At 47.1% G+C, this 23,508-nt stretch overlaps 3 protein-coding genes and 1 long non-coding RNA gene across 4 annotated transcripts; 3 read left to right on the forward strand and 1 right to left on the reverse strand.

Moving 5' to 3' along the window:
- Positions 1 to 2,681: 2,681 nt before the first annotated feature.
- LOC131282479 (AP-2 complex subunit mu) lies at positions 2,682 to 6,448 on the reverse strand. The gene is made up of 6 exons (XM_058311959.1): positions 6,310 to 6,448; positions 5,273 to 5,729; positions 5,004 to 5,166; positions 4,208 to 4,937; positions 3,983 to 4,121; positions 2,682 to 3,916 (listed from the first exon to the last, which is right to left on the reverse strand). The coding sequence occupies exons 2-6, from the start codon at positions 5,447 to 5,449 to the stop codon at positions 3,809 to 3,811; spliced, it is 1,317 nt and encodes a 438-aa protein (XP_058167942.1). The 5' UTR covers positions 5,450 to 5,729; positions 6,310 to 6,448; the 3' UTR covers positions 2,682 to 3,808.
- A 341-nt stretch (positions 6,449 to 6,789) lies between these two features.
- On the forward strand, positions 6,790 to 11,510 carry LOC131282121 (uncharacterized). Its single transcript, XR_009188660.1, has 3 exons — positions 6,790 to 6,897; positions 7,698 to 8,000; positions 11,380 to 11,510. It is a non-coding gene; the product is annotated as an uncharacterized LOC131282121 (long non-coding RNA).
- A 75-nt stretch (positions 11,511 to 11,585) lies between these two features.
- Positions 11,586 to 16,540, forward strand: LOC131282944 (tyrosine-protein phosphatase non-receptor type 4). The gene is given in 11 exon segments (XM_058312496.1): positions 11,586 to 11,942; positions 11,944 to 12,022; positions 12,062 to 12,403; positions 12,471 to 12,679; positions 12,756 to 12,908; positions 13,258 to 13,412; positions 13,485 to 13,826; positions 13,908 to 14,563; positions 14,646 to 15,273; positions 15,462 to 15,639; positions 15,711 to 16,540. Coding segments are annotated over 11 exon segments (3,378 nt in total). The 5' UTR covers positions 11,586 to 11,648; the 3' UTR covers positions 16,053 to 16,540.
- A 1,730-nt stretch (positions 16,541 to 18,270) lies between these two features.
- LOC131294457 (uncharacterized) lies at positions 18,271 to 22,832 on the forward strand. Its single transcript, XM_058322504.1, has 3 exons — positions 18,271 to 18,321; positions 18,392 to 20,335; positions 20,396 to 22,832. Exons 1-3 carry the CDS (start codon positions 18,271 to 18,273, stop codon positions 22,781 to 22,783), a joined length of 4,383 nt encoding a protein of 1,460 aa, XP_058178487.1. The 3' UTR covers positions 22,784 to 22,832.
- The last annotated feature ends 676 nt before the right edge of the window (positions 22,833 to 23,508 follow it).

Consider the following 23,508-nt stretch of genomic DNA (forward strand, 5'->3'; position numbering starts at 1 on the left):
CGTGGCAGAGAACACGACGCAACGGCCGTGGACGGATTTGTGTCTATAACTCGCTTTTCCTGTTCGTGTTCGTTTGATTGTTTGCCAGGGCTTGCCACGATAGCACGAACATACACACCATCGCCAGGCGGAATGGGGCGCTCGAATAAAAAGGATCCACGCTGACGGTGATCCCCGCACTCCCGAGGGTTGTTTATGGGTCGCTCAGCTCGAGGGGGAGATTCTGGCCGATTTTCCTCCCTTTTCACGTGGTGAGACAAAAACGCGTATCGCGCACAAATCTCTCACGGCTCTTCTCGGGCACCGTGCACGACGGGGACACTCAGCTGCTTTTTCCGACATCGAACTTAGAACACTGGGCCAAAGACTGGGCAACTCCATTGTCGTCGTGTTTTGCCTATTGCAATGTTTTCCCGATTCTTGCAACCAATCAACTGTCTACTATGATGCGTTACAATTTGGTAGCACTTTTCGGTTAGTAGTGAAAACTCCCTGCCTACCGAGATCAGCCGGAGGTGCGTAACGAAAACATGCGAACCCTCCACTCGGACTCGATGGAGACGCCACACTGGGTAACCCCCCGGGGTACGCGTTGTGTCGTGAACAAATAGATAGAAATTGTGCGTGCCAGAGTGGCTCGATTCGAGTCGGCTCTCGAAACTCATCGCACGCGGTCTCAGCTCCATCGGATATACAGCCGGGCAGGAGCAAAATCGGGTGGGGACCGGGGGCTGGTTTGTGGTGAATTTCGCTTCTCTGCGAGAATAGAAAATACTCACTCTCCATCTCGCGTCCCCATCGCCAAACCGGGGGTATACTACTTGCGCGCACACGCACACCACCACGTGGTGTTCGATTTTTGTTTCCTAGAGACGTTCGTTCCGGAATGGTTTCTCTCGGGGCCACAGCGAACCACACTCCACTAACCGAGTTTTTCGCACTTTTTCTTTCTTATCTCGGTCTGAGTAGACATGGCATTCGTGGCAACCACTAGCGCCCGTCGCTCGCAGAAACACTAGCCGGGAACTTGCCTTCTTCGCGAGCGTCTCGACGAATTTCTTCACGCGACACGCTGACCGAAACAATAACCAATCGAAGAATGCAATAACAATAGGCCACTTACTATAGGAGCAGGCGAGTTTGTATTTTTAAGGCCACCTTGGATCAATTCATGGGTAAGTGGCCCACAACACATAACATAAACAAATCGAACGTCAATCGGAACCCTACAGTACTGTTGCCAAAACCAAAAGTTGTGTTGGCCTTTCAACGAGACGCGAATCTCTTACAGCTCACGATAACAATCGAGTGGGAAGCAACAGCAAATTTTCTGATTAAATATTAAACAGTTGTGTATCGCCAGTGTCTACCAGATGGGAGCACGGATAAACGGTCGATACACCGCTCCACCGCGCGACTGACAGCTGGACTGCTCCGGGTCGTGAGCACAAACACTGGCGTATCGGTGCCAAACGCCGTTTACGACACGATTCAATCTCATCGAATGATGATGAGATGAGCTTTAGTACCTTAGTGTAGTGAGAAGCTGCACAGCTCACCTCAGTTTTGTACACTACCGCCAGATGACTCGGTATAGCAAATCTCATTTAAATTTATTCAACAAATTCTTAAACACAAAACGATAGAGTCAAAGTGTAGTCATCAACATAGTAGGGAAAACACGACACATTTTTTTTACATTTCCACTTTCATCAGTTTACTTCTTTTGTTTTCAACAACTAATTTTATCGCCTTAATAGTTTACGCAGTATAATATTATTCATGTCACTATTATATTCATTTTTCAACTGTGTTCCTCCATTCTCGGCTTTAGCATGTTTTTGTGTATCTCCTTGCAATTCAGTATAGTTTGCACTTTTCATGTTTGCTTTTACATTATTTTTGCTAGTTTTAGTATTTATGTTTCTGCTGCTGCTTTCCCTACTTTTTTTGTTCCACAGTTAGTATTGTTTAATATTTATAATCGGATAATGATACTGCAATGCCGTTCAACACTAGAAAGTATGATAAGCGATCGAACGTAAAGTAATTCGAGTAGTAACACCATGTCCGCCTAGTGTAGATTATTGAATTTTTTTACTTAGCGTCATAGACCGCGAAAGTGTTCCTCCAAGAAACAGGAGGGAGAACTGTTTCCACATGCGGTAAATATATTCATGTATCGTTTATGTAGTGTTTTGTTCATTTACTATGCTTGCTTTTTATGATTTTGATGAATAAACTTTCATTTAACTTTAGATTCTCGAACTTGCATCGAATTATGATTGGTACGATATCTCTGTACGTAAATCAATCAAGAGGAGAGAAAATAGGACAAAAATTGCAATATCATGGAACCGAAAACAATAGAAAAAGAAAACTACTCGCATGTTATCCTAAACAATTTAAACTGGTAAAGGCTTTCCGCTCTGCGTTCCTACTATTTTAAATTATTAATTTTGTTTCGCTACTAATCTAGTAGAAAAAAAAATTGAAAAATAGGAGAAAAAGCATGGAACATCGAACAAGAAACAAAAATATCTTAGAAGCATTGGAATGAATGGCGAGTCAGGGATACATATATACAGAAGCGAAAACTTCAGTGCCATGAGAGGCTAAACATTATCTTATTAGATTGGGAGGCGATTCCATCCGTGTAGCGACGTATATAAGCGAACCTTGCACCATCGTTCAGATCAGTTCGTCACTCGAACGGAATGCATATGGGGGCTCAAACTAGATGGTCATAGCGTAGTTCACGCCGCATGCACGATGTTTGTTATGTATGTGTTTTAGTATTTTTCTTCAGTATATATATATTTCTTTTCCTTGCTAAATTTGGGCAGTAACTTCCTCTCGAGATTCGTGACCAAAGATGTACACATCGGTGCAATTTACCGTTGGGGCTTCTTAATCAAACAGCAGCACGTGGCACCGTCGCTTACTAGGGTGAAGCTAAGAATTACTAAGGACGAAGGGAAAGAACCCAGAATTTACGCTTCGGTATCGATCAAGCATACGTCTGCCCCAGCGTCATAGGATGGTAGCTTATGTATGCGTCCTACTGTATGTTCTACACACACGCGATCGTCGAATATGAACATATTGTATTATTATAACACGGATAACTCACTGCTCTGATCGGCCTCATTCAGGCAGGTCCTTTTTGTTTTTTTTTTCTACCAACTTTCGATAACACTTATGCCTGCAGAGTGTTTATGTGCCGTGTGTGTGTATGTATGTGTGTGCCTCTATTATGAATGATGTCACTGATCCTTCATACAATTTTTAACGAATCTGCGCACAAATACTAAAACCATACCTGTCGTCAGTGAAATCGAACGAAAACAATTTTCCCTACTAGAAAATATTTAGCCTTTTGTTGCGCATAATTCATAAAAGGAATTCCTACCAAATAACTCTTTTGCTACATTTGTCTAAACGAAAACCATGTCAGAAAATAGAGAGAGAAAGAGAGTACCTCCCGTGTCCGTGGACCGGAGTGGTTGAGGAAAAATCTGTCCCCTTTATGGCTCCGTTCTTGTTCAGAAAGTTTCCTCGCAAAACGAAATGAACTATAACTTTGTGTTGTTCTCAGTTTAGTCCTCGTGCCGTGTCAAACAATTGTTAATCCTCGTCTCAAACAATTGTTCGCTCGTTGTCTGCCCAATGTTGTTGGTAATAGTATTGCCATTCGATTCGGTGTGCCTCTTTCTGTGGTTATATTAGCAATAGTAGTACAACTCCTCTCCATTCCTGGCCAGCTCCGTGCATATAAACAGTCGAATCGAAGCGCACATCCCTGTGCTTAGCATCGTGTCTCGTACAGTCCGCTGCGTCCAATGTATCGCACCCATTTGATGACATCGTGGTCGGAGTAGTTCAGTTTCGGCTCGAACACCTTCAGGTAGCGCACCTGTATGAATGGAGGAAGTACGAACAGTTTGAGAAAACGTTCAGATGAACTATTGTTTCACTTTACCTTGAATCCGGACGGTGCGAATGGTACCTCAAAGTTCATCGAGATCGGTGGTCGGGTCCATTTCTTTTTGGTATCCGTTTCGAGGAGTTCGATTTCGGCGGACAGTTGCGTTTCCTTCATACCGGCCATACGTTTAATTCTATTCGATGTGGAGAAAAACAAATGGAAAATTAAATTAAATTATTTCATCCCAAATAACTGCCGATATCGGTTTTAATTACTTACTTCCAAACGATCGCATTTTCAGATGCCTTATACTTGGCTTTGCCCTTCAAACAGATCAACTGCACCCCGGACGTATTCAACGGGGTGGGAATTTTCACCTCAATCTTCTGCCCCAGCAGCGACGGCTTGAAGTTAGACTTCAGCACCACCTTTACCTCCATCTTTGTACGGCCAACCTCGCGCACCAACGGAATCACTCGGAATGGCAGCGAAATGTCCTTCGTCGTACGGTAACGCATAAGCTCGAACTCACCGTCCGGCGGGATGAAGCTGATCGAGTGTTCCGTCTCGAACTTGCTCAGCTTAACGCACTGGTGGAACTGGCAATCATCAATCACGACCACCGGTTTGCCCGACCGGGACGCTTCATTGTCCGCGTTGCCCGAAATGCCGCTGCGACCCTTCGCCTCCATCACGATCTTGTCGTTGATGCCGAACTTACATTCCGGCATACCGGACAGGTACGACTTCATCACCACCTTACCGGCAACGTGCGCCGACAGCACCTGCCCCTGGGGCGACATCAGCAGGTTCACGTACTCAAGCACATCGAGGAACAGCTCGTTGCGACGATACTTGATGCCTTCGCGGCGCCATCCGATCTGGCCCGTCACCTGCGACGTGATTTGCGCCTGCTCTTCCTTCGTCGCCGTCTTGATGCCCTGCTGAGTGATGAACGTCTTCAGCACGCCCGTGTCCGAGTTTTGCGGGTAGCCAAAGTCGAGGATTTCTGCAAAAGAGTCAGTCGTTTGACAAGTTTCTACCAAAGCCTACTAAAGGCACTAACACAACTCACCATCGAGCAGCTCGTAGATCAACACGAAGTTATTCTTGATGTTTTCCTCGGAGATTTTGCCAAAGTACGACTGCATCACGTCGATAATCTTCAGCAGAAACTCGAACACCATCGCAGCGTTCACATTTTGCTTCGTAACGGCCGCCAGCCAAATGTTCGCCCGCTGTAGAGTGTAGGAAACGGCAGTGAGGTAATTATTTAATTTTGCTAATGCAACATACGAGAAGCCAACGATCGATGCGGGCTTTGACGTGTCTCAACCAACCTACCTTGATATGAAAAAAGCTCGTCCGGGCGATGTTCGTTACCGGCGAACGAACCTGCTGCCGGGCGTGAATCACGTTCACGCGAAACGCATCGACCGCGTTTCGACCGATGTCATCCCGGTATACGCGGGATATCAGCACCTCGCCCTTATGATTATACACGAACAGACCACCGATCATCGTGCTATCGTCAGCGCACTGCTACTTCTGCCGTCGCAACTACTTCTCTTCGCCCCAGTGATGCACTTGATCAAGGAAGCAGTCACACATACAAGTTCTTATTTACTTTCCTTCGACGATACGGTCGTCAACGATGCTACTTGATTGTACAAAATCACGCACTCCGCCACTTCCTCCACCTCTTTCTCTACGTTTCAATTCGTCAGTCCCTCACGAACGTCGCCAGCGCCAGCGGATGCGTCGGACGCGCCTTATCAATGGGTCTTTTTCTTCCTGCTCTCTGCAAACGGAAAAAGAAAGATATGTTTACGCCCACTTTGCATAACTTACAGTCCCTTCTAGGGACAATCGTGTTCCCGTGTTCTCGTCATTGGCGACGTCGTCCGATCACTTCTTTCTCCGTTACTTTCTCTCCCTTACGCTGTGTCGGCAATGGAGTAGTATTTAAATGAGAAGCTCCATTCGAACTATAAAACAGAACCCGAGCGTGTTTTGGGACATTTTCATTTAAAATGCAATGAATCTTCTCAGTTTGGATGAAATTGCTAGAAATCAATACCCCGCTCACGCAACATTATACGGGGACTTGGGGGGGCAGAAAAAGTGAGTGATGTAAAAGAAAGGAATCCGTTCAACCCACAACAAGCTACACATTTCCGCATCTGAGAAGCATTCTTTTATGGTAATTAGCAAGCAATTGTATCATCCCTATTGGCAATGATTCGCATATTCGGTACAGTCACAGAAAATGTCTTCCAACACGACGAATCCGCCCGCCGGAGCTCGCTCCTCATAGCAACTTTCTATCGCTGCCTTTTTGTTCCCACGGTTGAATGATATCACCGATACTCGACGCTTACCTTGAATCGCAGCTATTCGCGACACTTTTTCACCAACCACAAGTTAAAGTTATTCCATTTTTGTGAATAATTCAGCCGAAAACATTATCACCCCAAAACTCCCGGACGAGGAAAAATTTTCCTTTCGTTGTGTCAAGAGATTGCTACTAGCGCTCCCTAGCGGATTTTTGACCAATTGTCATTGTGACAGCAAAGCCCATCATGGCCAAGATGTGTTGATTTTTCAAGGTAAAACAGTTTTTGTTATTTTATATAAAGATCAAAAATGAATAACCATACACATTATAAATTATATTTTGTGTTCGTATAATCCGCTAAATAGGTAAAATATATTTTTATCGGCCATTAGGGTAAATTAAACTCAAAAATTTTCGTTCAAATTTAGGCAGTTTCATTAGAATGTCAAAAAGATTGTGCTAGGGACGTCAAACCGTTCTAATCGACGCAACCTACCTACAACCCACCGTCAAGGTAGCAAAACTTAGCGGAACAATTCAATCGTACGCCTCCTTTTTCGCTTGTCGGGATTTTTTCTTTTGGGTTCTTTCGGTTCGATTCCGATATCCCTGGCGTAACTATCTGCCAACGGTGCGTGTTCTGTGCATTCCGTGTCCATCTATTCTGCGGCGTTTTATTCTTCGCAATTCGCTTCGTTCCGTCGGACGCATCGTTCGCTGCTTCCAGAATCTTTTCTTTGCGGATTTCCTTCCCCACAACGCCCCGGAACGGTACATTATCGGACCTCCGGCATTAAAGTGGCCCGTCTGCAGCAGCTACACCGGACGCGAACGTGTTCGACTAGTATCTTTTTTTTTTTTGTTATACATCATCGTAAAACGTAAGCTGTCCTCAATTTCCAATATTGCTGCAGAAATATTCGGTGTCGTTCGTCTTGATTCTGGGTAGCATTCGTCCTGTACGTCTGTGCATCAAAGTGTAGTGAAGATTTTGCTCTAAATTAATTCCCCCCACGAACCGCATAGGCCGCAGCTGTTTATTTGATAAAACAGTGAAAACGTGTTTGCTTTAGATAACTACGATTCGATAAAGTGTCTTTCCTCTGTATGCTATCAAGAAAACGCATCTCAAAATCATCGCATCCCGTCTGTGTCAGTGCACGGTGACACTTACACTGCAAGTGGTTTATGCTTTTTATGCAGCGGTGCTGATGCACCGTTGAAACTGCACCCGAGACGACCGACACCCACTTGTGGCAGGAGTTGTTTTTAGAAGCGGGTGGAGTACAGGAAAAAAAACAACTAAACATCGTAATCTGGGCATCATATTCATCAAACACAGAGACGGCAAGGCGATCCTCGTGCGGTACCTGTTCGTGTTTGGTGTAGGTGAAGAGAAAATCTCGTATCCCGTTTGTGGCGTGTTTTTAGGACTGCTACTACTGCCATCATCGTCGTGTGCACCGGATACACACATCCCGTCGTTTGCCAGAAGTGTTTGCTTGCTGTGTTTGTTCAGAAAGGACGTTTCAGGGGAAAAAATCAATCCCGCAAGCAAACAACGCAAAGCAGGCTACTTTTCCCCTGCGTTCCTTTATGCCGTGTTTGCGGTGCATCCTCCGTCCATTCGTCAATTATCAAAGCTACAACGTTCAGTTCGTTGCATCCCATCAGAAACTAAGTTTTCATGTTCCTTGTGTCCTGTTCTTCCGTCAACCGGAAGTACCCATAACGGTAAGTTTAACCTAAACTCTTTCCATTTCCAGTTGAAAATGAAAAACTTGCGTGCGAATACACAAAGTAATACGGAACATCACAACAAAAACCTCTACCGCCCGGATTGAGGCCAGTCAAGAACCAAGTATCGATCCAGACGATTCGCTTAACCGGTTTCGTTTAAATGCCCCCAAGCACCTAATCGAACACCGGGGCTGTTTAAATAGGCGGAAAACTAATCTGATAGCCTACGGATGCCGTGAGGACGAAACGCCACCCTGAACGTACGGACAAGACTGACTGGTTGATAAATGAAGGAGCAGAAAATCTGGTGGTGATGCACAAGAAACACGCACCACCAAGCGGTCTTACAATTTATCCGCATCGGTTAGATTTTCTCCCCTTTTTCCTTTTTTGCTTTAACACTTTCCACCCCCAACGAAAGGAGGCTTTATGGGTGATGGGTAGGAAAAGATGAATTATATACCGTGTGTCCGTGGTGTATCGAGATAAAAAATAATAACGATCAGGCGATGATGTACCAAATGTTTACCATCCCATGTAGAAAAAAGGATGTACGAAAATAGATTTTGCCGACGCCGCAGCTGGGGCATGTTTGTGTTGTTTTTTCCTCGTAGGCCTTTACGGTCTACACCCAGGAATGCTTAGAAGTGGATACCATGCGAGACGACTTTGCTAAAGCAAACGACATGGATTGGAGGAGATTCGAATGTCGCGAGTTGGCGTAGGATTGGTTAAAAACTATGCATATACGCAAACATTTAGTTTCACTGTCAGAACCGTACAAAATGTAAGCCCGGTTTTAAAATGAAACCGGGTCGATTAGATACAGATCAAAATCGCACACCTGCCGAACAGTTTCCCGACACTCTACATCTAGCGAAGTAAGTGGAAATGGTTTCCACAGCAACAGGCATCCTCAACAATTTCCAACGCTAGGGCTTGGGATAAAAATGTAACGGACGGTGACGACTTCTCTGAACACCTGATCGATTAAACAAGAGTAAAGGAGTTGTTGGGATATTTACTGTTTGATATGAAATCAATAAGCAATCAGTGTAATTGTCAGCTTTTAGCACCACCCTGTTTCTTGTCAATATTTTTGCAATATTATTGCAAACAGTTTCACCACTTTTCAGTGAGATCTTATCAATTTGAAGTATTAACAATAAAGTCGAATAATTAATAAACAAGGATACGAAATAAAAATAGCACAACTTTAGCTTTTGTTCAGCAATTGCAGACATTCTAACAAATGCTTAAATCAAATACATTTTCTTGATGATGAAGCTTGTAGGCTTAATCGAAGCACTTTGGTGATAAATCATGCCTACTATGTCAAGAACTGCTAGAGCACAAGGACTCATGGAGCATCCTTCCAACGAAACGCCTGACGTCAGGGAATAGTTCGGAAATTGGGGGTATTCAAATTCGTTCCACGTACTACATGCTCCTCGTGATTGCAAATTGCCCGTTTGTTTTCGTTAACCTCCCGTTTCCGAGTAACAATTTTAATTTCCTCGAGTGGAAATCGTTCGTTTGGAAGGAACCGTTTGTTCATTTCCTGTGCATGTCCCTAGAGTGCGGCGTGTACGCGTGTGAAACGAACTCCATGCTTCCTTCACAACTGTATGCCTGACGCTCTGCCTTACACGGCTGGTCCTCATTCTGTCGGCCGTCGCCCGTTTACAACCTCCTCCCCACTCCCCACAGGACTTCTCACGCGATTTTCCTCGAACTGTGCGTTATCGCTTGATACGGATCGCGGATTGTGTTGCGGCTGAAGCTTCACAGGTCGGGCCACACGCTTATCAATCTTATTTTTAGTCCCCGGCGTGAGCCGTGGCCCAGTGTGTATGTGTGTGCATGTAGCATATCACACGTGAGAAGATGGGAGGCGTTAAAACGGAACTTGATACATATTTAGCACCCTCCTCCTCGCCACCCTTGGTCTACAGTCAGTCACAACGATCGGTCACGCAGCGGCTCGAAGGGCCAAGCCTCCTTATTTATATTGTGCGCAGTACATTAGCGCGGCGTGTTAACGGTGCTGTTTATTTTCTGTTTAGCCACTTTCTGCTACGTTTGGTGATTGCTGTGAAAGGGGTTTATTAATTTTAAACCGGTTGATCCCTTCTGACACGGAGGGAATAAACAAGGCCACACAACAAGAATAGAGATACTTACTGAACGTTATCACTTCAACTGTAATCTTCACAAAAATAAATATTTTGCTTTTGGTGGCGCTTGTATCAGTTGAAAAGCATCAAGCTCTTAATGAACACAAAAATAGTAAAATTGTAGACAGAGTCTTTCAACCCGTTGTAAAAGCGAGAGAATTTAACTTACGCTAGTAATTGACCTTAATTATCTCATTCATCTGACGACACAAGTGTAGTTGTCCACGGGAGTAGTTTGCATTGACGTATTTGTGTTGTGTTACTCTAACGACGACGGCGCGAGCTGACCAAAGAACGCAATATGATGTCGTCGGCGGCCAAGCGCCACCCAAACCAAAGGGTGGTGGTGGTGTGCATTCTAAGTTTTCAGTCATCGGAATCGCCGTGATCTTCGCTGGAGGATTAACGTGTCAAGGAATGCTTGCATTACCGTTCTGGTACTCTTCTTTGAAGCACGTGATCGTTGCTTTGGAATGTGATCCCGCTCATGATCGTTGCTTTTGGAAGGATGATGTACTGCTTACCTACCTCCCGTTTCCTTTCGTGTTCAATTAGCTGAAAGCGATCGGGGAAGGAGAAAAAAAAAAGCTTCGCCATGAATGCCACAGCACAGCGGACTTACATGAGGCGCCCCTTAGACGATAAAATATCCACATCGGTCATTTCACGTACCGATTGTATCGATACGGTGGCGAGATGGAACATACTTCTGTCGCCAAACAGCACTCCTTTTGAGGTAATTAATTTACGCGTGGGCGCTGTCAAGAGGAATTTTTCAAAAAGAAAATGAACCCAACCACATCCATTGGCGAGTGAGTAGCAACTATCTTTTTAAAGAATCAACCGTAAAAAAAAACAAAATTGAAATGAGCGAAGGTTCCTCCATAAATCGTAAGGGACTTGTTTTTCAAATAAAAATTGGATGAAATTGTATGGAAGTTGCACTTAATGGTTTCGTGTTCTAAGTTCCCGGCCACAGCGGTTAGTTGCATAGTAGAACCAGGCAATCGAGTTCAATCTAGCCATTGGTGTCCGTTACCTTCCAGTGCACTGCTATCTTATCGGCTTGTCCGTGCTGGTAGTCTGCACAGTCGGGAGAGCATCCGTAAAGTTGTTACCCTTAATATGACATCATGCTGTAATTTGGAGCGATTTCTTACCTTCTTTTTTTATTTTGGTTCTGTTTGTTTTTTTAGGTGTGTAACACATCAACCTGTGACGGGCCAGAGTAGCACCGAGAAGGATCCCCAAAACACACGATAAAGAAAATCGATCGTGACTGAGTCGATCGTTGAGATACGCACGCACGCATCCGTCCATTCATCAAAGTGTGGTTGTATTGTCTAGGTTTTTTTTACGTGTAAGCAACGAAACACAACCCTCGACGACAGAAAACGACGCCTTTCCTCGTCCCTCGCATCATCCTACCACGAAAGCGATATGACAACGACGATGCTCGCCAGCGATGCTTGAGCGCGTCCGGTTCGGTGGTTTCAGCGGTACGTACAAAGTAAGGGGCGCCGAGCTGGCTCGTGACAGGAAAACGCAAACAAAACCGGTGACCGTACTTTTCCTCGATGAAAGTACGCACACGTTCCATCTGGACAAGCGCGCCAAGGGCGCCGAACTGCTCGAGCAGGTCTTCCAGCACGTGGAGCTGTCCGAGCGGGACTACTTCGGTCTACAGTTTCCGTGCCCGGGCGACCGGCCGGTGCGCGAGCCGGCCGCTGGCCTAGGCAATGGAACAGCCGGTAGTGGCGGGGGGTAGCAGCAATCACAGTGGCAGCACCAAGCCAGACCATCCAAACGGTGGTGGATCGAGTAGTGGGAGCACCGGTGGTGGTGGAGTAGGAGGTAACGATAGTGCCGGAGGAATAGGAGGGCATGGTGGAACACCGGTGGTAGCTCCGTTCCCGAGCGGACGCCAACCGGTGCGGTGGTTGGATCCGAACAAATCCTTCCGCAAGCAGCTCCAAAATGTTCGCGCAAGTGACGGTGGCAGGGGATCGGGCAGGGGAAGCACCAACGGCCAAGAGGACGGTGGACCAATCGTACCGTTGCTGCTGTTCCGCGTAAAGTTCTACGTCACCGATCCGAGCCGGTTGCTTGAAGAATACACGCGATACCAGTTCTATCTACAGATCCGACGTGACGTCTACCAGGGCCGGCTACCGGTCAGTTTCAACACTGCCTGCCTGCTGGCCAGCTTTACCGTGCAAGGTAAACGGACCTCTCACGCTTCCAATTGAAAACAATTCCCCATCCACTATCATCCTCTTCATTGCAGCTGAGCTTGGTGATTACAATCCCCTCGAGCATACGGCCGGCTATCTCAGCGAACTACAGCTACTCCCGGAGCAGACGGAAGAGGCGGAGCATCGCGTCTCGGAACTACACAAGCTGCACCGTGGCCAGCTACCGGCCGACGCGGAGTACAACTATCTCGACCACGCCAAGCGGCTAGAGCTGTACGGCATCGACTTCCATCGGGCTACCGTAAGCAATTAGCGTCGCTGCACACCTTAAATTGGACACGAATTTGATTTTCTGGGCCCTCATTTCATCCACACAGGATTCGTCCGGGAAGGAGCTGGCGCTCGGTGTTTGTTCCCTCGGGCTGCTAGTCTATCAGAACGGGACGCGCATCAATACGTTTTCCTGGTCGAAGGTGGTAAAAGTGTCCTTCAAACGGAAAGATTTCTTCATCCAGCTTGGTCGGGAACAGGTGAGAAACTGGCCGTGTGAGACGGGAATGGAGGCTTTTGTTCGTTTGTCAGGGAGCGGAAGGTGTGAACTTAGTGAAAAGACAAAATTAATTATTATGTGATTTTTCTTTACAAATGCTTCTCAAAACAACAATAATTTACTTGTGTATCCACTTGTAACTTGTCTTTATTGTTTTTGAAGTAGGCGTCCCTCGGTAACTACGTTAATTTGTCCCATTTAATCCACTAGAACATATTCTTTTGCACCAGGTGTCTTAGCCTACTTAGGGATGCAGAATTCTGTCACTTGTAATTATATCCTTGGTCTCACCAAGCTAAGCAATGCTTTGATGCTCTTCTTCTTCACAGTCCGAACACTACGACACACTGCTCGGGTTCAGTATGGGTTCGCACCGTAATGCCAAGCTGCTGTGGAAGGCTTGCGTGGAACATCACTCGTTCTTCCGGCTGAAGAAACCGCACCGATCACCACGTTCCTTCCTGCCGCTAACCCTACGCTCTAAGTACGTTTGGTAAAAAGAGGATTGATTATCCGAAAAATAACGACGGATTTTTTTGTTTTGTTGCCATACCAGATTTCACTACTCCGGCCGCACCGAGCTACAGGCCGTCACTGAGAGCCGGCAGCGGGGCAAGGTGACCAAAGTGTTCATTCGATCGCCCAGCAAGCGTTTACTGACGGTTTCGCAGCCACAATCACCGCAACTGAATGGCACTGGCGGTGACGGAAGCGGTGCAAGCGGTGGTGGAGGATCGGGAAATGAAACCAGCAACGGTGGTGCGACGGTCGGATCGCAGAGTGGCCAGAAGAGTCAACTCACACTGCTATCGATTACGAAGGCAACGCGCACGTACGATAAGGTTACCTCGAAGACGCCCTCGATACCGCGGAAAGCGTGGGAACAGCAAAGCGACGAGTAAGTACACGTCTATGGTTCACTTGTTGCGGATGCAAGCGTCCTTGCTTATGTTCCTCGCATGATTTTTTTCTATTGTAGGCCAACCTTTATCGAGCACTGCGCCAGAACGTCGATGCCGATGTACGATGCACCACCGGCCTACGCTGGTTTGAACGGTTCCGGTGGAGAAAACGGAACAGGAGCGTCCGGCGACGACGGTAGTAATGGGCTGGTCACGATCCATCTGGCGGCGGACGAACAGGGTCGCTTCGGTTTCAACGTGAAGGGTGGCATCGATCACGGTTTGCCGATCGTTGTGTCACGGGTCGCCCCGCACACGCCGGCCGACAAGAGCGTACCGCGGGTCTGTGAAGGGGACCAGGTGGTGCGTATTAACGGGCGCGACGTTAGCACCATGGCGTACGAGCAGGTGGTGAGCTTGATTCGGGCATCCCGCGAGTTCCAAGGAGGGGAGCTATTCTTAACCCTCAAACCGAACGCCCTGCTCGATTACACCGAAGAGGAACCGCTGTACCAGTACGTACCGGAGGAGAGTGACATCGTGCGGTCATCGGGACTGCTGAACGGGGACCAACTGTTTACGCAATCGTTGCTGCTGCTGCGGGACGGGCTTGCTTCGGGAGCGCTTTTGACGCAGTACGAGCAGCTGTACCGGAAGAACCCGGATCTGACCATCACAGAAGCGCGCAAGCCCGAGAACATCGGCAAAAATCGCTACCGGGACATATCACCGTGTAGGTTGCAGCACCAAACCCACCCACCCTACCTTGGAATTATGTTCTTCAAACTAAATATTATTCTCTTTTCAATCGCTAGATGATTGCACACGTGTTGTACTACAGAATGCGGAAAGTGGTGACTACATCAATGCAAACTACGTGAACATGGAGATACCCCCGGCCCGGACCACCAACCGCTACATCGCGACGCAGGGCCCCCTCCCGTCGACTGTCAACGATTTCTGGCGCATGGTGCAGCAGGAAAGTAGCCACCTGGTAGTGATGCTGACGACGGTTAAAGAAAGTGGCAGCACCAAGTGCCACCAGTACTGGCCGTCGGCCGAGGACGATCCGCTCGTGCCGTCGCCAGGGTTCTCGATCACCTGCCTCACGGAGAAACCGGACGAAACGGGTAGCTTCGTGTTCCGCGATCTCGTTATGACGGACGAGCGCACGAAGGAAACACGCACGATCCAACATATGCAGTATCTGGCCTGGCCGGATCACGACGTGCCGGCCGATCCGAACCTGTTCCTGCAGTTCACCGAGCGGGTCCGCTCGGCACGGGAGACTACGCTCCCGCTGGAGATCGAGGCGAGCCTGAAGAACGTGAAGCTGCGCAGCGTGGATGAGAACGGTGGACTGGACAACTCCGAGCGGCGCATCGTGCACACGGACAGCGACGACAGCCCGAACGATATGCCCTCGTCAACGTCGGTACACCAGTGAGTAGAATGGAAAGAGTTAGAAAAAAATGTTTTTCCTGCAAGCGCTTAATGACGCTTATTTTGATCTTTTGTAGATGTAGATGTAGATAGTAATCATCTGCTCTCGCTTACTTTGATGTATCAATATTTACTCGTGCTGTGAAAGTTGATTAAATATTTTATTGTTAAATATAACCCTTTCCCAGGTACATCAGCGCTTCGAATCCACCGATTATCGTTCACTGCTCGGCAGGCATCGGACGGACAGGGGTGTTGATACTGATGGACACTGCCCTCGCGTTGATGGAAGTGCGGGAACCAATTTACCCGTTGGATATCGTACAGGCGATGCGCGACCAGCGGCCCTGTATGGTACAGAATGTGGTAAGTAAAGACCCCGTCCCATTGGTCCAATTTGTGGCTTAACCCTAATACTATGCTTTTGTTCACCACAGAGCCAGTATCGATTCGTTTGCGAGTGCATTTGCGCGGCGTACCTTCAGCAGGCTGCCAAAGAGGTGGCTGCGGCAGCGGTTACCGAAGCTAGCTCGCCGGTGTCCGGTGTTGGATCGAAGGGAGGTACCGCAGGAACGAAGGAGAAAACAACCATCACATCACCAACCGCAGGCATCACCTCACCGGTACCAAAGTCAGTTCCGAGTATAGCATCGCCGGAGGAAACGTTGCTGGATACGCCGGCCGAGGGCGAGAAAAGGGCACCGCTTGCAACCGAAACGACCAGTGGCAGTACAGTCACCACCGGTTCACCCGTCAATGGTAAACCGGCCAATGATTGAACTGCCCCTCCACTCCCCCCGGTACTGGAGAAAAACTACTTTGTTTCTATGTGAAATCGGTATTAATTTATTTCATTTATTCTTACCCCTGACTATCTCCCCATTCTTTGCGAAGAATTTAAGTAGCGTTAATATCAGACTGCTGAGTAAAATAAGAGACCACTCTATAACCGAACCGACTCAAGTGCGTTCATATCAAGAATCTATTCTTCCGTGCGAAAGGTTATCTCTCAGTGGAACTCAGTGCAAGCTGCGTACGCATTAGTGTGGAGTTTCCAATCACATTTACTCTAGTTTCGTTAGTTCGGTAGTTCGCGGTCGTCATCGTCCTCATCGTCGTATTTAGGTCTAAGCTTTTACTCCGTTCACAAAACCACCTTCCGGAGCTAGCCGGAATTGCAATCGTCCGTCGGCTGGGGTAGGAGGGATGGTACTGATGAACCTTTTGTGATGTAAACAGTATACAGTTCACCCAAAAGGGGGTGCGGAACGGGAAAAGAACTAAGTGAGTCACAAAAAATTGCATGAGCGCGAGGCCATGAAATATTAGTTAGATCGAACGATCATACAAGATATACACGGGGGGATTTCGAAGGAGATACCTTGTTTATTGACAAACACACACAATATACAGACACATTGCAAAGTTCATTCAAATTACGTTAACTTTATTTTAAAACGTTAAAAAATAACGTCCTTTCACCATACCATGCCATAATACATACCGGTTTGAATAAAAATCATCTATGACTTGACATGATTGTGCTTGTCTTTGGCAGCCGACAAATAACTAATCCATTGTAGAATGCTCAGAAAGCAAAACCAAATTGCTTCTTCGACAACCGAATGTAACTGCACTGCTGCTGCTGCTCCTGCTGACAAGCGAGATACGATAATGTGCACTTATAAAAGAAATGCATAACATAAATGAACTTGGTACAAGATAGTGGCCACACCTAGCATTTAAGATGGCGAAGTGATCGGAAGCAAAAAGCTGCACTTATAAAATTGAAGGAAAGAGTAAAACATTTAATGCAAGAACGCACAACGTTACAGAAGCATATATACATATATATATATATAAAGCAACAGTTGAAACATATAAAAACAGGACATTGATGAGTGAAACTTTTTTTTGTATTATGCGCAACTGCATCGAATGCGTTTCCGTGATGGCTTTATCATCAAAATATAGAAACAGAACGACGTCCTTCAACCAAACGGTTTCTTCCGCTGGTGGTGGTTTCGGATTGGAGATTTGTTTGTTCCCCTCATTCTATTTGAGACTGCACGTCATCGTACAACAGCCTTTTCAACTAGACAGACATGAAATCAGACAGAGAAATTACAACTGCAATAATCATTATCACGTGTGTGCTTGTTAGTACGCATTTTTTAAATACATCGAACCATCAATCGTTGTGTCGGACGTTAATGGAGGAAGTAAATTACGTACTGTTAGACCGCGAACCATGAGCCAGCAAAGGATCCGGCCTCATTTCACGGAGCAAGGATTCTGCGGACAATAAAATCACCGGGTCTGTGTGTTAACCCTTATGCTGCGCTCACATGTGGAGGGTACATAGAAGTAAGGGAAAATCTAGGATCAAGGCTAGAAGGGCGTGCTTGCATTAATCGTGCAACGTGTGAGGAAAGAAACGCGAAACTGTGCGAACAAATAGAATGTCGTATAAAAGCAAATGTAATCGGATGTATTAATCAGAACGGTGTTCCGTTTTTTTATTCCCTCGAAGAAATAAAAGAAAGATGAACAATATTATTAGCGACTTTATCGATGTGTGTTCTTTCATTTTACTCTATTTATGCATCAAACATCTTTGAGATATTCCTTTTGTAAAAAGGGTAATTCACGATCCTCGAACCAATCCTTCTAAACCGTCGTTTTGAATGTTTTCGATTTTCCGAGCGTGAAGGACAACATTATGAGAAAGCAACTACAACTTGGATCAAAACATGTATGACAGACATGCTGTCAAAATTGTTTGTTGACGAAATGAAAAGAATAAAACGGAAAACAATTTCTGGTGCAGAAAATGGAAGGCTCCAGGTGATATTTGTGTTTCTGATAGAATGTTAAACTTTTGATAGTGGCTTTGTAGGTGCAAAGGAATTCACTGGACGGGATAGTGTCGTGATTTTTCCAGCGAAGACAATCAATCGAAGCATTCCAGTTCGTGTTACTTAAAGGCCTGCTACAATGGATATTTTCCAAAATCAATGCAGCGAAAGCTTGGGCTTTGATTCGATGGTAAGTTACCGCCAAGTAGAGAGTTTTTGGTGTTTTTATAAAGAAAGCCCGCACTTCTTAACGGTTTAAGCTCTCGTCGAATCATCTCAATTCACCGCTGCACGATTCACCGGGTTCGCCAAATCAACTCACATTCGGACCCTCGTCGCCGTACTTTTCCTCCATCTCGCAGCAACTGTGCGGGACGGGAACTGGCGGCGGGTCCACCAGCGGTCCGAACGATGTGATACTTCCGAGCATTTTCGTGAAAATTCCCACTCAAATCAATCAGCAGTACCAGCAGGAGAACCGGCTGCGCAATGCACGCAATCCAAGTGAGATCAAGTGCGAAGAAAGGGCGGAACCTATCAAAAGTGAGATGGCTGATACACGGTTGAAGCTAACAAGCGCAACCATTTCCGACCAGCTACCCGACCTCATCGATAACTACTTGAACGATACACCGCGTGCATCGAGCAATAATGGGGTGGGTTGTGCTGAAGAATACTCCATCCATCGTTGTGATCACTGTCCGTATGCAACCCTCTCGGAGCCATCGTTGGCTGAGCACAAACAAACAAAGCATACCACGGGTGGACGAATGCTTCTCGGTACCCTAAGCTGTCCGGTTTGTGAGAATAAGTTTTACAAAAAGACAGTCCTAGAGCTACATTTGCTGGACGACCACGAAATGGCAAGAAACGAGGTGGAGTTGCTGTGCGGTAGGATTTCAAACCTTCAACAGAGCGCAGGTTGTGCTCCATCGGCCGTTTCTTCGTCTGTGGCACAGACCAGCAGCACTCTAACGCAAACGATTTCCACCGCGGTGGCCCCAAACAAGAGTCGGATCTACATTAAAGATGTACAGTTGCTCAAAAAACCGGATGTTATCGCCCAGGAGACGCAAAATGGAACCCATGTTCAGCAAACCCAGGTTCAGCAGATGCTTCCAATGGATCAACAACAGCAATCTTCGCACCCTTGTTCGCAAGACAATCATCTTTCTGCTACAGAATCGTCTTCCCATGAACAGTACCAGAGCGAACAACACCAACCAGCCGCACCAACCGCACATGGTTCCGGGAGCGGTAGTAAAATCTTCATTCGGAATGTTTCTCTGCTGCAGAACGTTAACTTTACACCGACGGCTGAAAATCTGCTTTCCAATGGTGGCAAGTATCATTCGTTTATGAACCATGAGTGTCAAAGCGATCTGTCGTCGCCCGCAATCGATACATCTTCGTCGATCGATGATAGTTACTGCCAAATGATGCCTTCGACCGTCGCTACGCAACCGAGGAGCAACCGTATCTACATTAAAAATGTTGATATTCTACGAAATCCTCTGCTTTCATTGGATCACACAGGGCCGGCGTCGGCATCCAATTCGTACAATGCGCCGACCACCAGCCGGGCAAGTAGTTGCGAAAGTATAATCTGCACATCGACTCCACCACCACCACCACCGCCGGTGCCGCAGCCATCAACCTCGTCGCAATCACTTCCACCGATAGTGCCACCAACAGCAGCAACGATAATCCCTCTTTCGCAACTAACCGAATCGCAGTTGGCGCCAGGAAATGAGCAATCTCTTACCGGAGAGGGTATGGACCAAGGCTTGAGGCCTTCAGTGGACGAAAATGGGAGTATGCTAGGACTGATGGCACCACAGCAGCAACAAACGCAATCGATCGGACAGGGAGCGATCAGTTTACCCATGATGTACACCACCGTATCAGAACCAACGAGAATCCCGGACAGTTGCTCATCGTCGTGTATTTCCATCGCACCGGTAAACTCCTCATCGACAACCAACACCCAATCGAACCCATCTTGTAATGGGTATCAGTTAGCTTCGTTTACTTCCGATGGGCAACACCAACAGCAGGAGCCGAGGAAAAGTAAAATATTTATCAAAAACATAAGTGTCCTCAAGCAACCGACCATCCACCTGAAATCGGTCGACGAAGTGAACCTGATGACGTACGATCAGCTGCAGCTGCAAAACTTACTTCCCGTCGGAGTGAACGCACCGGTTGGGTGTATCATGAGTATGGATCAGTCGAGCGTTCATCTGGACGGAAGGCGCCAGCAGGACGGCATGATGGACGGTGGTAACAATGCCGAAGCGATAGAACAATCTTTTGGGCAGCTAATGGAAGCGGTTGTCGAACAGCAGCCACACGAGGAGGCCATGGATGGATACCAAGATGTTGGTTGCTACGATGACTTGGATGTTTGCGATTTCAGCAATGGATTTAACGAACGGGACGATCCGGGTGGGGGTGAAGGTGCAATAAGTGTCCCATCGGGGGGTAGCAATAACAACACCCTAAGCATGAGCTGCGATGGATTACTTGGAGAAGCACGTTGCGACAATTTTCAATCCGGGTTCGATCAAGACATTATCCTGCTGCAACCATCAAACTCCAGTGGCGGCGACTCGCAACCAAACGAAACGCAAAAGATGTCCGAAAGTTGGCCACCGGTCGTTGGCGGTGGTTCTTTACTTCCACAGGACACTTCTTGTCCGTCGGAAAGTGTTCCCATGGAGGAAACCGTTAGTGAACCGCATAATGATGAGGTTGAGCAGCAGCAAGATAAAGACATTCTGTTCCTATGTGCCCAGGAAGTGATCAATCTCGACCCTCCGGCTGATGAACCGAAGGTGAGCGAAGTGGACGAAGGTGTCGGCCTAACGGATAACTCGATCGCCGAACTTCCGTCCACTGCAACAAGCGACCAAGCATCGGATCGTCCTCGGCCACGCGGTCGTCCAAAGGGCGCAAAGCAGACGGGCATAACGAAGCTGAAGAAGCTATACTCCAATCTTACCCCACAGGAGGAGGGCTACAAATGCGACATCAAAGAGTGTGGGGCACGCTTCCGGCAACCGGATCGGCTCGAGTATCATCGAAAATGTCACTTACCGGCAACAGCGTGCAGTGCCGAGTCGGGCGCAATCCGATGCCCGGAGTGTGGCTCGCTAGAGTTTCGCAACTGGAACACACTCCATACGCACCTGTGGCGTGAGCATGCGGTTGATATGGAACTGTACGCGTGTCAGCTGTGCAGCTTCAAAACGCCAGTCCTTTGCCGTTTGACAAACACGCACATGAAGATTCACTCAGAGGAGCGTAACTTTAAGTGCGCCATCTGCTCGAAGGCGTTCAAGAACAACAAGCAGTTGCGGAATCATCGACGATCGCATCGGGATCCGGTTCAGCCGGTTCAAACGCAGCAACTGCAGCAACAGAACACTTCCGAGGATGTTGCCTCAACCGACATGGCGGTGGTGGAGAATGCACCCCCGGTGGAATCAGCTACAGCCGCCAAGTCGTCGTCGAAGCCAAATAAACCCTCCGCCGTTCCTATTAAGTGTGTCAAGTGTGGTCAAAAGTTCACCAGCCAGCGCCAACTGCATTCCCATATGGAAGCGAAGCATCCACCCACCTCGGACGGAGGGCTGGCGAGTGAGGCGCCCGGGAAGCATCGATGTGTCATGTGCGGGATGATGTTTAAGACGCGCTACCTGCTGCAATCACACTCGGCGAAACACTCGGACGAAAAGCGATTCAAGTGTGAACACTGCGATTACACGACGAACGATCACAATGCCTTCCGGCGTCACAAGATGCGCCACAACACCAAGGGGAACCATATGTACAAGTGTAGCTACTGCGACTACACCAGCATCCAGAGCACGACCTACCGGAAGCACCTGGAGCGGATGCACGCCGACGAGGCATCGCGGTTGCTTTACAAATGCGCCAAATGTCCGTTCGTGTCGATAAGCGAGCTGAAATATCAGCTGCACCGGGCAAAGCACGAACATCCGGAGAATGGTGAAGACAGCCCGATCGAGGACACACAGAAAATCCCCGATGAACAGATGCCTTTGGAGGGAAATGTTTCGATAGTGGAAGATGCAGTCGGTAACAGTCAAGAACAACAGCAAGAGGATGATTCACGTGCCTGCGAGAGTGTCGGTTCGGATGTCATGATCGTGGATAATCGAGAACCGATGGATTTGAACCATTCCAACTACGAACAGCTTCAACTACAACACCCCGACGTAAGTGGCCTTCAGCTCGTACAGCACCAACAGCAGCCCATCATTCGACCAGCAATGTTCGCCAACAACTTCTCCAAGGTGGATAACTTCTACGGCCATAGCCAACTGCAACCGAAATTACTGAAGCTTACCGATCGGATTCCATCACATAGGGTGTCCCCGCTTGGGCAGCTTCCGTTGCTACAACCGCTAGGCGTGCAGTCGTCGCTCATTACACTACCGGGGACTGGTACTTCTGTTTCGTTTGCTGTAAGTTCTCAGGATCTAGCAACCACTGACTTTCAGATGAACTCGTATGATATGCAGCAGCATCAACAGCAACAGCAGCAGCTGGAGCAGTACGATCATCATCAGCAGCAAATGATGGTCAACTCAGTAGGCGACACGATTGTGCTGGGGCGAAATTGAATATTTTATAGATTGCAGCCTAGTTTCAACTCTTAATTATGACATACTTTTCTATTCTAAGCGTCCCAAGCCAGTGTGGATTCGAATTCGATTCCGAATCCTCCCTGGACAAACGGTAAAAGTCTGGTAAGCCCTTCATGGCACAAGCATGGCCGAAGAAGGTCGGCAACCAAGCAAAAAAGATACTTTTCGATGTTCCTACACGTTCCGCAAACGTTTAGCACCTTTTCCCCGGGCCAGTTTCAATTTAAACATTTGGCAACCTGGTGAAAAGAAAAGTAACCATATTGGGCGAAACTCTAGCACGTACTAATTTCAGTTCTAGTCAAAACATTTTTCAATGCTTACACAATGCTCAAACAAACCGGTACCCTGTTTAAAATGTGATATTAGAATTGATAGACAAGAAACTATAATATTGTATGTATATATGCTACTAAAGTAAATTCCCTACGGAAACCTTTAACAATGTGCATGAAGTAAAAATTCTGTGGATCAAGTATTATTGCAGTTTAATCTACTATAAGCAGTCTTGGGTCGAAATTGAATCCAATTGTCCTAATTTTAATTTGAGATTTCTAAGCAAGTAAGCAATTCGTTTAGTTTATTTTAGAAATTTATAACCTTCCAAAAAACAGACAATACACCAAACACATAGATTCAACATGTAGACATCCCCAAATCTGATGTAAATAAACAGCCGTTATATACCGAACTCCGCATTT

This window comes from Anopheles ziemanni, chromosome 2, assembly GCF_943734765.1.
Source record: "Anopheles ziemanni chromosome 2, idAnoZiCoDA_A2_x.2, whole genome shotgun sequence".
Classification (NCBI taxonomy): Eukaryota; Metazoa; Arthropoda; class Insecta; order Diptera; family Culicidae; genus Anopheles; species Anopheles ziemanni.

What these genes read in the sequence shown, in the direction of transcription:
- LOC131294457 (XM_058322504.1), top strand. Translation starts at nt 18,271, where the DNA reads ATGGATATTTTCCAAAATCAATGCAGCGAAAGCTTGGGCTTTGATTCG. An exon ending in GCTTGGGCTTTGATTCGATG is followed by an intron (nt 18,322 to 18,391) that starts GTAAGTTACCGC and finishes TAACGGTTTAAG; the next exon opens with CTCTCGTCGAATCATCTCAA. An exon ending in CCGTCGGAGTGAACGCACCG is followed by an intron (nt 20,336 to 20,395) that starts GTTGGGTGTATC and finishes AGGCGCCAGCAG; the next exon opens with GACGGCATGATGGACGGTGG.
- LOC131282479 (XM_058311959.1), bottom strand. Translation starts at nt 5,449, where the DNA reads ATGATCGGTGGTCTGTTCGTGTATAATCATAAGGGCGAGGTGCTGATA. An exon ending in CGAGCTTTTTTCATATCAAG is followed by an intron (nt 5,167 to 5,272) that starts GTAGGTTGGTTG and finishes TACACTCTACAG; the next exon opens with CGGGCGAACATTTGGCTGGC. An exon ending in GAAAATGCGATCGTTTGGAA is followed by an intron (nt 4,122 to 4,207) that starts GTAAGTAATTAA and finishes CACATCGAATAG; the next exon opens with AATTAAACGTATGGCCGGTA.